The sequence below is a fragment of the Pseudopipra pipra genome, chromosome 13, assembly GCF_036250125.1.
Source record: "Pseudopipra pipra isolate bDixPip1 chromosome 13, bDixPip1.hap1, whole genome shotgun sequence".
NCBI classification, from domain to species: Eukaryota; Metazoa; Chordata; class Aves; order Passeriformes; family Pipridae; genus Pseudopipra; species Pseudopipra pipra.
Genome location: NC_087561.1, coordinates 8,022,334 through 8,041,259, shown reverse-complemented (window position 1 = coordinate 8,041,259; position 18,926 = coordinate 8,022,334). Strand labels below are relative to the sequence as shown.

The window sequence follows — 18,926 nt, the reverse complement described above, 5'->3', positions numbered from 1 at the left end:
ATTGCACTAATATTTGAAATACATTCTAAAAAAAAAAAATCAGATGTTAAGCAGTTCAAATTAGATGCTCAAGTTTAGCAAGTATTTTTCACATAATTTGAATATACCTGATGTTCCCATGCATAAAATGGAGGTAAATACTCCCATCGTTTCCCAGGGTTATTGCAAAGAAAAGAAATACATAAATATATGTGAAGTATTGGAATACTGTAGTGATGAGCACCACAGAATTGTCAATAGGAATTTAATACTACTGCAGGAACAAGATTTGGACAGTGGTAATAAGTAAGGCTTAGGGTTATACACTGAACAATTAGAGTGAACTAAAGCATCAAATAGCTTGTCATCGTGATGGCACAGTCTATTCTGCAACCTCAAAATGAGACGGGTCCTGAGGGAGAGGTCACAAGCAGAAAATGCAAGTAATGTCTGTAACACAATTTATACACATGCACACCTTTAATTCTGACACCAGAAATACTTTGATGACCAAACCTGATGTTCTTAGACTAATGATCATTATTGTAAGAGAAGGAGCATAAATACAGAAAAGCAGTATTGTTCACATGAATAATTAAACACTAAAAATGTACCAGTAGGCACACAGCAATATTCAGAGGGTTGTACAGATTCAAAGGTAACAAAAGTAGCAATAAGATTCCTTTTGCTAAAAGCTTTTAATTTCTTAGTGAACATTTATTGAATAATGTTTCTTCTGTTCCAGACCTCTTTCCCTTTATACATGTCTATACTCAACACAGAAATCAGTATTTCAACTTCTTTCAGAACTTATTTAGTTTCATTTCATGGCACAGCAATATAAACAATATACACATGCTCTTATTTCATTCACCTGCTCACTTCTCTGTGATCTTTGCCTATATAAAGAATAAAGGTAAAGATTTCAGTCATCTGCTGTAAAAACATGATGAAGCAAATTCTGCTCCCACATAAATGGGTTCGTACAGCAGGGCTAAAACCTCATTCATAAAATGTATGGATTAGTTAGCATGTAAATGATAGCAATAATTAAATTAATTTAGTCACATGTATTTACACATAATGAGCGCTTTTGCCATGAGCTATTATTAGCACTTATAAGTTAATTCATAATGAGGAGGCAGAACTAAGGTTGATGATGCTAGCAAAGTGCTTGCATTTTAGAAGTAACTTCCTGAGGAGCACAAGATTGTGTCTGTTCCTATTTTGCCAGCTGGTTTTATGTATGTCAAATCATGCTGCCCTTCCTCAGGTAAAAATCCCGGTTCAAACAAACGTTTTCACCCAAGGAAACAGTTAGAAGCCAAATAAAAGCACTGCTACTATTTTAAACAAAACAAATTTTGACTGGGCTTTGCCACCAGTGCTGAGCTGGACTGAGCTGCTTGGATGCCTTGTAATTGCCAACTCACAGAACCCACCGCAGCCGGAGCACTGTGCAGTCACATTCACTTGCTGTGCTTTTAAAACAAAACCAGACTGACACATAACTCGAATTCTGGACCTTGCTAAAAAAAATTCTAGGCCAAGGGTCATTGTTTCTTATGCCTTCATGTTGATAGGGCAGTCATGAAGTGTTATGCTCTAGTGTGAGATAATAAAATGCCTTGAGTACATTCCTGAGCCTCACTAGATGCAGCAGTCACAAAAGAACAGTAGCACACAAATGCAATAGATAATGAGAGGGAAGGCAGCCTGTTACACACTCCAAATGCTTTGGTAAATGTATTTAAAAACACTGATCTATTGCAGTAAAGTTAATATACTGTTTTATATTCACATTTTAATTCAATTTCTCTGGCTCTCAATGAACAATGACAGCACCTGATTTACATTTGTTTCAAAGTTATTTAATTTTTTCCACTGGTGTCAAAATAGTCACATACCAGTCCATGGATAAGAAAAATCACTGTTAGTTCTTTTCTAAAGCAATAGTCTGCAAGGTTTAGACAAGCAGAACTAACTCTTCACATTCATTTTCAGTTAAGAATTGCCTCAAACCAGGTGCAGGACCTTGCACTCGGCCTTGTCGGACTTCATGAGGCTTGTGCAGACCCACCTGTCAAGCCTATCCAGGTTCCTCTGGATGGCATCCCTTCCCTCCAGATCCCACTGTCCATGTCACCACAAAGATGTTAAATATCACCAGTTCCCACGCTGACCCCCCAAGGAATCACACTCCACCAGTCTCCATTTGGACATTGAGACATTGGCCACAAATCTTTAGGTGCGACCTAAAGTGGTCCATCTCTCAAATCCCTGTCTCTCCGGTTTACAGACAGGGATGTCATGAGGCACAATGCCTAATGCCTTGCACAATTCCAGCAGGATTTGCCCTTAGTGAAGCCATGCTGGCTGTCACCAATCACCTCATTATTTTCCATGTGCCTTAGCATAGTTTCCAGGAGCATCTGCTCCATGATCTTGCCCAGCATCAAAGGGACACTGACCTGCCTGTAGCTCCCCAGGTCTTCCTTCAATTTCTGCATCAAGCATTTGGCAAAGACATACAGACAACGCTCGAGACATACCAAATCCCCAATTCAAAATTTCCCAAAGCCAGTATTCAGCAAGGCCTGCTTCTGACAGATGAGATGAAATATAATCTCAGGTGAGACACACTGCACTGACAGAGGCTTTGGGGATCAGCCATTCAAAATGCAAAGTGCATTAGTTAGCAGTGTCCACCCTTAATCAAGAGTTCTAGGAACCGAAAAATTAAATCTCTCTGGACCCATCAGAAGACTACAAACTCCAGTTGGGGCAGAATAGCCAACATGCTGGAATAGATGGAAAATTTTAAAAGAAACAGACCCTGCTATACCTGGAATCTGAAGTACAAACTATACAGGAGAAAGGAAGTTGTGATTAACACCTTGTCAGGGGAGGGCAGCAACCCAGTAGGATAATGAAGGGAAGGTTCTCATTTAATCTTGGCACAGTTTGATTAGATGTGTATTTCTTTGTTTAATAAATATTTGTCTATTTGGGTTACCATAGATAAACATCTTGACCTGCATTCTACCTAAAATCCCCTTTATTTATGACTAACTGATTACTGCACAAGTCCTCCTCTGACCTGTAGGCATTATTATTTTACAAATGGATTCTACCAGCACAGTCCCAGATGTATAGTCTTCAGATTCAATAAGCTTTCTGCATAAACAACAAATTGAATGGCCTTTGTCCTTATTAGTTTGTAGAAAATTAATTTTTTAATGTTAATTTTTGGGCTTGGGCCATTTGCCAAATTTTTAGGGCAGCTGCTAGAACTATAGACACTACACACAAGACAGAGATGGAAAGATTTATTGGGTTATATCCTTTGATTACAAACTGATGAAGAAGAGCAATCAATCAATGAATCACATGCCTGCCACATCCTCTATAGTGTATATTGAATTGTGTTGGCTGGTTTTAAAGAATTGCAGCCACAAAATCTCTACCTCTTCATTTATCGCTTCATACTACTCTAAAAGAGACACGTTGGAAAAATTTAATAGTCAGTAGAAACACAATAGCTTTACAGATTATAAAGCAAAGAAAGAGCCAATGCACCCATCCAGTTTCATCACCTTCACAGTCAGAACCACAGTTTCAACCAGTGACCCTCAGATTAACCTTCACAGCACAAGGTTCAGCTCAAGCATGTTTTGGAAAACATTGAGACCCCAAGGGCTCCAAGTACTAAGGACTCACTGTCTCTTGGCAAATTATTCCCATGATGAACGACTACATTTTTTTAAAATTGTCCTTGATTTCGTATTTAAATTTCTCAGACTGCCAATTAGAGCTACTGAACCAGCATTGCTGGGTCTGTGTCTGCCAGCAGATATGTTCTGCTGTATGTTCTGCACTGTGTTCTTCGTGATGACAGCATCTCCTGGGATGCTAAATACCTACAGAGCTCTTCCCTCCCTGCACCCCATCCTTGTTTCAGTTATCTGAGTGACAACTCAGATTTCCTCTATGGATTCAGACCTTTTTTAAAAAAACCTTCCCTTGAATAACAAGTCCCAAAGACATAACCACATTTTACACTCCTCTGAGTCCCTTCGATTTTATACATCCCTGGTGCTGAAATGCTCAGAACTGACTTGTCAGAGAAGTCTTAGCGACAGCTGCTATATTTCCCAGTTCCTTGACAAGATGCATGTACACATGCAGCCCAAAGTAGCATTTGACTTGTTGGCTCCATTTATCTCATTTACTGGCCCTTAAGGTCCCTTTCAGAGTTACTGCTTTCCAAAGTAGCGCTTATTAAATATTTTATATTTGGTTACTATCCCCCACGCTGAATCTCATTTGGTTTCCTGTGTATCCTTCTGGATCTTTGAAGTGTTCTGTATCGACTTTTGTGTCAGCAATGATGTTTTTAATGTCTGCAGCTTAAATATCAGATAAGAAGCACATTTCTGACATCTTTCACTACAATTTCTCATAAAGATCATGTCCCTAACATGGATTCTGTATCGTGCTATGCTCCCCACACATTACAGATATTAAAAAGGCAATCAGCTAAATTCTAACACTGTAATAAATACCTATATTATAGATAATTTAAAAATATTATATTTACCTATATTTGGTACTTAATGTTTCAAAACACAGACAACAGCAACAAAGGAAGCAAGTATCCCTTTTCATGGTCTCCTCTGCTTCCCTGTTTCAACTGTTGTAACTTCTATGCTACAAAATACTACATGGAAAACAAAAGATTCAACAAATTAAAAAATATAAAACAATTATCCTTGACACAATAAAAGCTTTTTTACGCAGAAATAAAACATTTGTGCATATTCTGACCTGGTACTATCTTAATAACAAATAAGAATAGTAAAGAAGTTCTCCACATTTTATAACAAAATTCTGCATTGAAGAGCTTTATGCATATTAAATGAGGCTCAAAATGAACCTGTGGAAGATAAGACAGATAATATATATCTATATCCATATATCATTTGGGCTCTTCAGAGGATTGGCTCATCTTTTAACTCTATCTTTGTAACATGAAGTAAAATAAGCCTTGCTGTTGACGAGGATCTATTAGCATTTTTGCAAGCCAAATAATAAAAATCACTGCTTGGAATCACTGTTCAGGAGATTAGAAAACTGCCAAGTGATACAGTTAACACTGTTAACTAAGCCTTCACTTATGACCTTTCTCTATGAAAGTGCCTTATTCTGATTAGGCTTATTTTTTTTCATTTTTCCTACTATTCCATTAACCGACGAACTTCACTACACATACTGAACACAGGCAAGCATTTCAAAGTAATACCAGACAACCTCTAAAGAAGAGACAATCCAGTGTAGTGAGCAAAACCTGAGTATTTCCAAATGTTTTAAATTCCACCCTGCAGAATGGGAGTAACCATGGCTTTCTCATCACTACAATTTGTCATGTTTCAGCCTCTGAAACGACAGCTCAATGAAACTGGGTTTTCTCCTTCTTGAGTATTTTCTTTTAGGATTACTATGAATTTCAGTCACAGTTATCAGTTGATCACAGAACTGAGGTGACCCAGAAGCATGTCTCTAACTAATCCCCTGGGTGCCCACATGTTAGTAGAAACAAGTTACATTCAAGAGAAAAGTCAAGAAATTAATTCAAAGGTGAATTAAGAAATGCCACTGAACTTGGTAGGTATTTAAAATCAACCAGGCTAGATGAGTGGAAGGTTATTCCCTGTCCTGCAATTCTTAAGGAAATAAAATGGTCAATAAGAAAAAGCCTCTCAACATTAGAATACTTGTCATCTGTTTTCAGGCCACTACCTCCAAAATACACACGCAGAAAATATTTTTAGAAGTAATTAAATCACCCAAACATAGTGAGCCTGTCCTGGTGGTTCATTGGAAGCATTCAAAAAAGGGTCCACATGTGAAATTACCAACACAAGCTGCTGAAGAGAAGCCAATTAAAAACTCCTCCAAACACAATTATTCATATGAAAAGGAGGAAACACTCGACTGCCCACAGCGAGTTGTTTTTTGGAATGTTTGCTTTTCTAGTATTTGCATATGGATCAATAAATGAAACCAAGAGGAGGAATTATCTAATCTGAGGAATTTCAAAACACTTTTCAAATTAATTGAAATGTTGATATATTAGTTGTCCAAGTTAATCCAAAAGCCAACAGCAAATTTACTGAGATAAACAAATTCTACACTTTTCACCTGCTTACCATTTTAGTTTGAATAGCGATGGATTTCAGTGCAATCACTCACATTTATGAGGACTATAAATACTGACAGGATTCAAACTGCCTAAGCTGCTGCAAGCAGCAGCTGTATCAAGACAAAGCAGGTGTGCATTTGCCACCTACCAGAATAAGCAACGCAGTCATTCCCAAACTTGCATCCAAGAAGAGGATGACACACACTTTAAAAGATCTTTCTCTGCATCACAGGAGCATTAACAAGTCCTCCAGTTCTCCAGGAATGATTGCTTTGCAAAATTATACAGAAACTAATTTAACACTTCACGTTTCCAGTTCTTGACTTGCCTAAGCTTGGGTTTTCAGCTTTATCAGCACACGGATACTTATATGGCATAAAAGCTTCAGAATATTATCAATCAAGGACTTTATTAACACCATCATGTTGATGGGGACATCCTCAGAGGACATAAGGAGCCTTTAAGACAGGAAAGAGTTAAAACATTATAGCAGGAAGGAGAGAAAGCAACGGGTTGGGAAGCTCCTGCCATGTATTTTTGGCTGCTGTGCTGTACACCTGAACTAGACAATCACACTTCAAAGAATACTAAATTGCTGGTTTTTTTTTCCTCCCATGGGCATACAAACCTGCAAATTGCATCATTACCTACTGAAAGGGCAGCAATGGCAGGGATAGCAGTGCAGGAGCCTACATGGGGATTTTTTGTGATACAGGAAACTGCTGTCAAAGATTATCATCAAAACATGATCTGAGCTGGCAAAGCCAACAGTCAAACATCTCCACTTTGTTGACTACCCTTGCTGCTTCCAAGCTGGCTGTGGGTTATTTCTGTTTCCGCATTCTGACTCCTACTGCAAATTTCCCCAGTGGGAACTTAAAACTTGAGCCCTGCCAGCTGTCTAGAGCCCGGATCAATCTACATGAGTCCACAGCCAGGGATTCTATTTTGTTTCACAACTGCACAGACCTGAAGCATTGGAAGAAAACAATCTGAAACCATTTGAAAATGGCAGCTCACTGCCATTTCTCTTACCAGAGGCTTCTTGCCATAAATGCAACCATGATTCAGTATCTCAAGAGCTCCTACTGGGCCTGAGAGAGAAACCCAACTGTGCCACAGGAAAGGATATGTGGGGTTTTTTCTTTTTCTTCCTTTTTACCAAGCAGAAGGTAGGTAATAATTCAATCTGAACTATTAGAGAAGCAATGAATGAACAAATAATTCTACAAAGATTTACACAAACCCCCAGTTGATTTAGACTGTTTACTTATTATGGTTCTTTATTTACATTAATGAGCACCGCTTGAATTGTTAAGTAATTGCATATAAACATGTTTATTCTATCATATGTACAGCTGCAGTATTGTTTTAAAAAGGATTCAGTATGTAACAGTCTGTCCACTTTTTTTCCCCTTTTATGTTCCAGATCTTTGATTTAGGTTTGTGCCATTATTATCCACTAAGCAATGTATAAGACACCTGGAAGAAAGCTCAAAAAATTCCACTATAGTTGACTGGTAAAGTACAGAAAATGCTTTCTATTTGATTTAGTATTAAAAGGAAATTGGATATCACTAGACTAAAATGGTGATGCCAGAAAAGCATTTTGAGAGAAAACGCAGAAGACTGTCTTTAGAGAAAAGATGTCAACAAAAATGAGTGACTGAAATAATGCAGAGTACTTCAGACATGGACAAGAGGTACTAGGGATCAGAAATGAATTATTACGCTCTAAAATGATCCAATAAAAATCGAACTGTTGTGCAGTAATCAGAAAATGTATGGGAAAAGAGATAGGTTATAAAAAGAAAAAGGAGCTTTCAAGTACTGTAGGCTGTTTGCTACTGTGGAAAAATCTGGATTCGGGAGTTATATTTCTAACAAAATATGCACACAACCAAACACAGCTGAATTTGCTGTTCAATAGGTAGTGAACTATAAAAATTAAAAAGCTAGACTTGAGACAGAATCACAGGCTAAAATAAAAATAATCAATGCAACCATCAATAGGAATGTCGAAAGGAACACTGTACTGACTGAACACGTAGCCACGCAGGCTTCAGGAATAATGACTCAATTATGTTTTTCCCCACAGGCAAAGACATAAAAGATACTTGTAGACACATTGAGCACATCACAAAAAAGCATTTGGGCAGTGCCCCTTGTTACAGAGGAAGAACTGCAATTCTAAACGGTGAATAATCACAGACGCTCTGGAAGAAAAACACTCAGGCTCCAGTGCCTTGGGCAGCACAGCCCTGGCAGCCACTGTGCCACCTTCACCAGTGCTCACCAGCACCCACCAGCCCACAAACACACAACATGGGAGGGAAGGCCTCCCTTTATCGAAGCAAGGGAGAAGCACTGAAACACCAGTTTCTGAGCTGGGGGGGGAGAAGGGCTGAGGACTTCTGAAAGAGGCACAAAACCTTTAAGTAGTTTGATGCTAAACTGAGGCAAGGGAGGGGTGGAATGCAAAGGCTTCCTGCATCACATCTCTCATATTCTCTTCCTATCAAACTAGGCAGGGTTCTCAGGACTGAGGCATCCCTTACACCTTCACTGGTAGTGAGAAGACAGCAAAAGACAGCAGAGACTTGGCAGAAGACCAACAGCTAAACCCAAATGCATTGACTGCTTATGAGCAAATGGACACTGATGACCACTGAGGGTGGCATCGTCCTCAGAACAGCAGTTTCTAGCTCCTCTCTCATTACACCACCAAAGGGTGGCTTTTTCCTTCACATTCAGGCTACTGAGATAAATATATATTTTAAAAGTCAAGATACCCCATTAACACTTGAATAAGTTAATGATATTGTTGCATCATTCCCTGAAAGGAAAACCCAGCTTGCAAAGCCCTGCATACACATGGCTTTTCACTTATGCTCAACTAATTTGTAATGAGCTATATGAAGAAAATATACATCACCTACTTATCAAGACATGACCTCAAGCCAGGCCTAAGTCAAGCCTTTTATAATTATACCAGGAAGGCAACCACCATCATATTCACTCCCTTTATCTCGACCTTTGAAAAGCAGTTTCTGTGACTAGAAATGAGACTTCATCACTATCATCTTCCTTATAAAAGGAAGTCATGTAATATTCTGGGAAACATTTTAGCCTTGAGAAAATTTAAAAGTACTTAAAAATAAATTTGGAGTTTTTCCCTTCACTGGGAGCTTTATCTCTTTACAGCAAAAGTTCCACCCCTACCTGTGATCAGCAGCATAACCTAAAGCAGCCATCCCTTCTGACAATGGATGAGAGAATGTGATCCACTGCCACACCCAAATGCAGCCATATTGCAATCAGTAAGATCTGGCTCATGGAGACAACCAGCTGAAAAAAAATCACAACATACACCACTGTCTTATGAAGGAGTCTGAGAACCTGCAACAGTACCTACCATTCAGGTGCATTCTGCTACTAAGATTTCTGTGGTAATCAAAAGGTTCAAGCGTCCATAAATTTTTATGTCATAAAGAAAATAACCGAGAAATTTCTAGTGCTGAGCTGTAAATCCTGCATCACTCACCAAGTCCCACTGACAGTGCACAGACAGCAAGCAGCTCTACTACATGATCCCAAGACTGACAGGTCAAGCAGATTCAAGTAAATTACATGAGATAATTTCTTACTGTGCAACTGGAGATATGTTTGTATCAAATTATGCAGAAAAACATAAATTCAAAGCATGCATTATGACCCTGCAACTTCTGCCACAGTAAAATACTTGCTCTGAAGGAGTTTAGCATGACTGGACAATAAGAGAAGGTCTGCTGTCTGAAAAGCACTGTTTGGGGAAAAATTAATCAAATATGATGTTCTTAAACCCAAAGTGGCTCTTGAAATTGCTGTCGAACAACGCAATGTGAAGGGCAGATGAGTCTAAATAACACTTCCAGGTATTTCTTCCCCCATATATATCTTTCAAGATATGTGGTTTCATGGAATCAAAGAACCTCCAGATCACTAACTGTTCCCAGCTCCCATTCTGGATAACCCAAGGCAAAGGAACACAGTTACTTCACAACACGTGGTTCCTGATGCCCGAAGAGCTGCCCCTCTGTGCTGCCAGTACAGCTCATGGCCAACAACTCACAGTCAGATGCTGACAAGGGCTGTTCAAGTGAAAGTCAGCATTGTGAACATGGTATAAAATCTGCATTGCAAATCATCTGGGGTAGAAACTTAAAGAAAAAAACAGTGGCAATAGAATTAGTCATGAGAATACGTAAATCTGATTAAAAAATTACTCAAAAACATCTGTTAGGGAGAGGAAGCAGCCTGCAGGAATTATTTGGGGCTCCTAGACCCATATTCTAGAAGAGTTAATTATACACATTTCCTCTTACGCTCATGTTACAAAATATAAAGTCAGGGTATAGAGCTAGATATGATTAAAGAAAACAAAATTAATATAGAAGAGGCTGAATTTTGTTTTGTAAGCCCTGTATATAAAAGCAAGGTCAAACAAGTGGCATTGAAATCTGCTTTATTCTGAAAAAGCTAACTGTAATTTCATATACAACTTCCCATTCTTACCCTATTTTCTATTGCAGAAATTAGAAATAGTCCAGTATGTTCAGTTTAGCTTTCACTTATAGAAGAATATGAAGGTTACAGCCATGGGAAGCTGCCACTATGTTCTTTCTAGATGGTCTGACAAAAGCTACTTGCTACTATGAATGCTCCCCATACATAAGATGAGGATATGCTAATATTTGTAACCCTGAAAAATACAGATTTATGCTGATCTTCACCTTTCTCCTAAGCCCCAGAGGAAATGAAATACCAACAAATTGGAAAATGGAATTTTCAAGACTTTCTCATGTAATTTAACACACAATGAATTAAATGGGTAAAAATTAAAAACAGTTAAAAAAGGAAGAATGAACAACCTTTTGTCATTCACAGGATGACAATAAATTCTTGGAAGACCTCATACCATCAAGAAGAAATAATATTTAGATTAAACCTTGCTAGACCCTAAAATGATAATTTGACAGTATTTGTCACTTCTCTACCAATCCTGTGCTCATTTGCTAGATCCCTTCTTTTTATTTCACTTTCAGTATTGAAGTTTGGAGAGCAAGTCCAGAGGAGGTCACGAAGATGCTCAGAGGGCTGGAGCCCCTCTGCTATGGAGACAGGCTGAGAGAGTTGGGGTTTTTTCAAGAAAAACACATTCCAACTGGTAGAAACATCTACATTTTAAGACATGTAAGTGGAAATGGCTCATATTTCAAAATAGCTATGAAACTAAACTAGCATTAAACTAAAATAAATAATTTATTCCAAAGGACATATATATAAAATATGACTGTAGGTTGTTTCTGTAAAGCAAATTTCCATTCTTCTAAAACATTTTAAATTTTAACCAAAAGAGATGAGAAATAAAGCATAATGTAAACTTAACAAAAGAACATAAATAAAACATCAGGATAGACATGTTGATTGTTTAGAATGGAACCGTTCCCAGCACCACACTTGTCCAGAGATGTCCTCCTGCAGAATTCATGATAAATGCTTAACAACAGGAAAAGTATTTTGCTCAGCATCTCCTCAACCTCAAAGATGGAGAAATGAAGAGTCAGATAATCCTCACCCTTTTACCTTCAGCACCCCGACAGAAGGCACTTTACTGTCTATCCCATCTCAGCTTCCCCCTCCCCGTGGCAACCTAGATAAACTAAGGTCCCAAGTATTTCAGCATCACTGCAACATCCTTCTGCACCGTAAAATATTTGCGGAAATAAATTTCCTTTCTGCTCATTTTCACCTGAGAAAGTAAAAAGGACTTAAACGAAAGAAGGAATAATGATTTATATTGCTGTCATGTCTACAAGCCACATCCGCTATCCCTTCTGCATCACACAGGGGAGGAAAGCCAAGGGATCTTTTTCTGAGCTCTAATGTCAATTTACTGATTTCTGGGATAAAAATTAGACCTGACTGTTCTCCTCAAGCTTTCCTCCCTCCCTGCTTTTAGCTACCCATGAAAGAAAACAAAACTGCAGGGCTAAAAATATTACACAGTCTTGTGTAAATGCACTGATAGCTTTTACTATGCTGTGGGCAAAGGTCATTTGCATTATGGAATATAAATAGAATATGTTCTAAATACTGTTTCACGACCTTTAATGTAAGACACTAAATATTATTTGATATTTGCCTTTAAATTAGTGTTTATTGTGCTTAAAAGAGAAATAAGGGGATATTTTAACATTGTGTAATGATTTTAATAGACCATATGCAAACTGTAAAGATTAAAATAGAAGAGATGCAGATGCAATGCCCTCGTCAGTCTGATAAAGTAATGAAGATAGTAATTTTAAAAGGCAGAGTTTTCCCCACAATACTGACAAACAAGTCATTAGCTGAATTTCCATATATAAACAATGTCATAAATTGCTTAAATGCTGGGGGGCACAAGCGCAAGACTTTCATATTACAGCTGAGGTGATGTTACAGTGCTTACAGAAGCATCTCACACTTAACCAAAGCAATTCAGATAACTTACATGCTGCCTTTGAGACAGTAACATTTCCAAAGGAACCACTCTGAGGTCAACAAAAGCATCTTACACTCTTAACAACTCCAGCAGAGCAGTTACCATGTCAGTGTATATGCCAATGCTCCCCAAAAGGCACTGCTATGTTACTGCAGGGACTCACAGGCTTCCTTTGACACTGAGGAGGCTTCTTTGAAGCAACAGCAGAAGCAACCAACATAAATACCATCTGAACATTAAAAGAGAAAAAGAAATACAATAGAAGCAAAGGAGGTCTTTTATTAAGGGAAGATAAGTAGCCCTTTTCTGTCAAATATCTGAAAGTATCATAAATCAAATATCTGACAAGCTCTAGTAAACTACTGAAGTTGGAGGAATTTTACCATAGGGGCTTTGCATTTTATTGATGAGGTTGCCTTAATCTATTAGGTGACTTAAATGATCTGACAGGCAGGAGTGCACAAACAGAATGCAATCCATAATAAAAAGGCAAAATAAAGCACACAAGGAATTAACAAAAAATATTAAATGGCACAGACGGAATGGGACTAAGACCAGTGTTTATATTTTCAAGGCTTCTTACACATACTTGACTTAATGGGTCTACCTGCAAATTAGTACCTCAATTTCTTAATTGCACCACTGTAAATAGGAAGTGACAGGATAGAAGCTACTGGAAATACTTCAGCCATCATTATTACAAACACAGTCCTGCATAGAGAGGCAGTTACAATCACACTTGTTCTCAGAGCATGTATTGTTATTGTAATGTAGCTGTCGGTAATAATTTCCTGGAGAAATGAGAAAGCCAGAGATCAGCTTAATGCCTGGCTTGTTTACAAAATAACAGTAAATAAGAGCAACATTAATCCCAATGCTCTTACTTTCTTACATTATACACAAGACTTTTATGAAGAGCCAAATTCCAGTCTAATTTAAACAGGTGTGAATTCACAGTAGGTCTATTGACACACAGCATAAATTAAATCAGAGCCTTGTCCTCAGCTAAATCCTCTCCATGTCTGCATAACGACAGCATTCACAAAGCTGCACATCTCATACAGCTTCAGCAATTCCAGTATTTCTTTAATTAATTAAGCATCTTCACCCCTTTAACGGATGTGTTAAGATACTGAATCTCTAAGTGCAAAGAGCTGAGGTGACTTGCCCAAAACTCACCTATCTGCCCAGCAATCACAGTGAAAAAACCCCCAAGATTTAGGGACAGTCAAGAACTCTGTTAAATGGATCGCTGCTCCCAGACTATAAAACAAATACTTAGATGAATTACCCAAGATTAATCTTACATGTTTCTAGTTCATTAAACTCAGCTTTGATCTGTAACCTGCTAATTTCTCTACTACATCTATTTATCAATATATGGCTAATATTTTTATCCTATCTTTGCAGTCTGCTGTTTAAAGTTATTGATAGTATTAAAAGTATTGTTTCAAATAGAACACTGATGTTAAGAAAGAAGTTTCCCACTAATTTATATGGGGAAAAAAGAAAAAACCACATTTTTCCACAGCTGTTTTTTTCCCCCCTCTTGCTTTGTTTTTAAAAAGACAAATATGATATTAAAAACATTATTGACCAGATCTCAAGCACTCTAATGCTATATTACATGGCCAGTACTATTATCCTAATTTCTCACCCAGAAATCTCAAAGAAGTCATTGTGAACTATAGCTAATACCCAGTTGTCATAAAATAATGCAGCCTAGGGAAATGAACATGAATCAGGCTCCCAGACTGAGTGTGCGTTTCACAGTACACTCACCCAGCACTGGGAATCCTGTACTCTCCTTTTGGTTCTCACTATGGGGTAGAGAAAGAGTAACTAATTGCATAAAAACATCTAAGTAGATGTCAGGAGTAAGCCAAACAAGTCAGCCTTAAAAGTACTTCAAAGCAATCTGACAAAGCAAAAAAGCTTAAAAATCGTGTTATTGTAGAAATGGCTAAAGTTCTGTACCAGCTCTCAGCTGAGATGTAGTAGCTAAAATTAAGAGAGTTGATGGCTGTGCAAACACGTCAAATGTGATTCAAAAATGGTTTATAGCATGGCATGAATGCAGCTGAGGTGACATTCATCGTGTCACAGCTGCACAGACATCCTGTAAAGGGAAACATGAGAACTGCATGAACAACAAGGAAGACTACATGGACACAAAAAGGACTGTAGGCTGCTTTTTAGTACACTGGCTAGCAGGGTACACAGATCCATATCACACAGTATAATTTTATATGTACATCTGAAGACCACTCATTTCTGTAGATCAGGGTTGTATCCTCTTCTGGACTTACTTAATAATAAATAAATAAATAAATAAACGAATTTGCCAGCTCAGTAGTCTAGCAGACAAAAGCAGTGTTCTGACATGCTGCAATGATACCCTCAGTACCAATGAAGTGTGGGTAAATGCAGTCTTCTTCAATGGAATAAAGGAACTATTTTTGATATGGGTTTTCTGTAGTGTTGTTGTCTGAAATTTACATTCACATACTATACAGTAACACTGCTCATGTTTAAATAGAGCTATTTATACTATGCCAGAGATAAGCAATGATCCCAAAGAAATTGGTCATTCATTTTGTGCAGTTAATTTATATTTTGCTTAGCCTCAGGCAAAGCTGAAGGCAGTTTGAGCACTAATAGGCTATTATTAGTTGCCATTAACGTTGACAACACTAAATGGGAATGTTGGTGTTTCATACAATCTGTTCAATGCTGCCAAAACAACTCAAGTATGTTTAAACAGTGATTATGACAGAGTTGGTGTGTCTATGAAGGAAAACAATGCTCAAATACATTCTCAAATTGGGCTACCCAGAATACACAGAGAAGTATATGTCCTGTGTCATGGAACTTCCAATTAGAGCTTAGAATGACTGAGAATGTCAAAGAATAGCTGAAAAGAATGAAGTTTAAAAAAAATATATTAGCTTCAGATAAATGTAAAGCAAAAAGCTGTCTTTAAAGCACGTCTACTGGAGTCCACATACTTAGTTATCTCAATGTTATCACAAAAATATCTGTTCTTCATTTGTAGCAAAATTTGTGCTCATAGAGGAAGAAAGAAATAAACCCCAAACCAAAACCCACCTGACCGTTTCAAAATACAGACAACAATAGCGATTAGTTTTCTCAAACGATGCAACAACTCATTAACTTTACTCCAGTTACAAATAGCTGTGTTCACAAGCCATTTGGTCGAACCCCTGAAAGCCAGAATTGCTAAATATTTTCCCAGCAATTAGACGGTATCATGGAAACGAACATTTCACGTACTTCCAGCAACAGAACTTATGCACTCTCATTTCTCCACAGAGTAAGTTTCACAGAGAAGTTACTGACTGGCACAAAAAAAGATACAGTTCCATGGCAGGAACCAAGAAGGAAAAATGCAACACTTGTGATCCTCCAATAAAGCCCCTGGCACAAACGACTGCATAGAAACAGGAAGATGTGCCATCTATGACATAATTTGAGATTTGTGAACTTGTGTATTCTAAGAGTGCTTTGTTACTGAGTGTCAACCCAGATGGAAAACACACTGCTCTCCAGATCAGGAATCTTCACTATGAACTTACCTGTGAAATACTAGATAACAAGTGAATATAGCTTGAACCATTGTCTTCAAATTTATCCACATATTAACTTTGAAGACTGTAATTATTATAAGGACTCAATGCCCCAGGAAACACTGATACCTATTTTGTTGGCCTTGCCTTAAGACATCTAAAGAGTTCAAGTGAACTTGGGTTCTTAGTTTGTCTCTCTTCCAACTTACTCTCTCCCTCATTTTCCTCTCCTAACTATTTAGTTAAAATTGGTACTCAGGTACCTCAAACATGAATCCCTGATTAAAAAATTGTTATAAAGCTTAAAAGGAATGAAGTATTAAAGCCACATGCAAAAGGAATACTCTGACTACACCATGCAGGAAATGAGTTTAAATTGAATAAAATCATTCTCAGAGACAAACCTCTAGAAGAAATCCCTCCATTCTTTGTTGGTGAAGCACAATGACTATGTGTCCCTACTTTAATGACACTTAACCCAAGGTTTCTGACACACTGATGTAGGATGATGAAGGTGGTAAAAGTATTTCTTTTGCTACTTACAGTAATTTTTATCTACAGAAGATTACTTACTTAGTGCAACTTGCATGGATAGCAAAACATCAACACCCAGCTGCACCACTGCATTCCAGACTGAAATACATAATTCAGTTTTATGCCTAATTTGCTTTCAATACATCCACTTCCCAGCATCTTAAAACATAATGTGTATTTTTTAATCTGAATGACACAAGTACACACATTACTTTCTCATGCAGTGTTCCCTTTTAACCCTTTTCATAGTTAAGGGCCAACCAATGCCAGGCAGATCAGATTCAACTCCTTCAGCCACCACTGAAAACCCAATCTCTTCAGAAAATAAACAAATACCCCTCCCCTTCAACCCCAAAGAAAAACACCCTCAGCAATGACACTTCACAGAGGGTGGATCCCACAGAGGATGTGGCAGAAGCAGGAAGGTAGAAGAAAGGCATCCATTACATGTTGGAAATGGGGTGGCATCTGAAAACTACATGATTCTAGGGACACAATACCATGTGATAGCACAGAATGCTTAATCCTCAAAGGCATATTTAATTAAAAACAAGCTGAGCAGCAAAACCTTTTTTTTTAAACTCATGCACATAATCTAATGTCTTCAAGCCTATGTTGGACATTATCATTGATACTGACAGACATCCAGATGAAATTATAATTACCAGCTTTGTATTTGACAAATTCAAACACATAACTATAGAAATGACATTTATAGCTGAACTCTTTCATCTTATGACTATAATGCTACTAAAATGTATCACTGTCAACACTGAAGTGTCAATCTGCCACTTTTACTGGTTCCTCTATTTCTTATCCACTTAAAAAAGCATGTAAAATAACACTTAGACCTGCCATAACACGCAGTTAATAAACACAGAAATTAAAATATCACCTAAGCTTGCTGATTCTAAGCATGATATATTTGTTTACTTACTACACTCTTTAAGGAAACAGAGTAGGTTGTAATCAATTTTGATGCAGAGATAAAAAAAAAAAATTAATTCCCCACGTTATTTAATTAAATACACATTTTCCCTTTCTGTGACACACTAAATCATACAAAGAGATCCTGAAAGAGAATGAATATTTAAAAAACATCCAAAAAAAAAAGGCACCCCACCCACATGACCCAGAAGCTCACTCTCCATATGTAGAGAAACATAGAAGTGAGATATGACAAAGACCTGTTCAATCTGTCCTACTAATAAAGGCATGCCTTGAGGTTTAGCACAAAATTAGAGGTAAATAGAGCAGTTAGGACTCCAGGTTGTCTCTCAAGTCACCTGGCTGAAGAGCCTTAAAGCTATGCCCACAAGCCAAAACATGTAGGAACAATTCTGTGCAAAATGTGATATAAATGTACATATATGGATTTATTTTAGAACCTAATTCATAGGCTACCAAATTAAAATGATAAATATCCTTTGATATAAAAATGAAGAACGTGAGAAAGTAGTCTCTAGAAGAATGATGTTTTAACAAAAACATTGTTTCATTTTTTTGGTCTTATTTTCTGTCTACGCTATAAATACAACACACGCCCCAAACCATCCCTTCACCTTACACATAATACAGAGATCTAAAAAGGAACAGGAAAAAAAAAAGAAAAATAAGAGAGGTAGAAGAAAGTTTTCAATAAATTACTACTTCTACTGAGTACATGAGATGCATTTCTTTATTACCATTCTCCCCATCAGACTTCCTTTCATGGTCAGTGTCAGTGAGGGACAGCGCTGAGTTTGCCCGGCTTGACAAGCAGGAGCTGTGTTCCGACTTGATCCCCCTCATCCACATCCTCAGGGCATGATCCGGGGAGGCACCACCTTCTGTTTCGGTCTCCACATCCGAGCCCACCTCTAGCGGGTAACTGTGCTCAGCTACACCGTGTAAGTCAGTCTGATAGCCAGAGCAGAGAATATGGGGAGTCTCACAGAATTCCATGTCTGCAAAGAAACAAAAGTTCAGAAAAAAAATTTAGTAGTGAAAAGCATCGCACCTTTGATTTTCTTTTGGAGAATCCGTTTCGAGAATTAACATTGTTAATATTATTTGAAGACTTTTTTTGGTCAGTGACTCACTCTGCTATCTAATCTACTAT

The 18,926-nt window shown here is 37.7% G+C and overlaps 1 protein-coding gene across 7 annotated transcripts in view; it reads right to left on the bottom strand.

Annotated features, from left to right (window-relative positions):
* Positions 1-18,926, bottom strand: part of TENM1 (teneurin transmembrane protein 1) — a 755,935-nt gene that overhangs the window by 189,255 nt on the left and 547,754 nt on the right. For 6 of the 7 annotated variants that reach the window (XM_064669852.1, XM_064669856.1, XM_064669855.1 and 3 more), the window contains one exon: positions 18,511-18,771. The exons of the other annotated variant lie outside the window; for it this stretch is intronic. In XM_064669852.1, the coding sequence (XP_064525922.1) occupies positions 18,511-18,771 (261 nt within the window). The remainder of the gene's footprint in view (positions 1-18,510; positions 18,772-18,926) is intronic. 7 annotated transcript variants of the gene reach the window in all.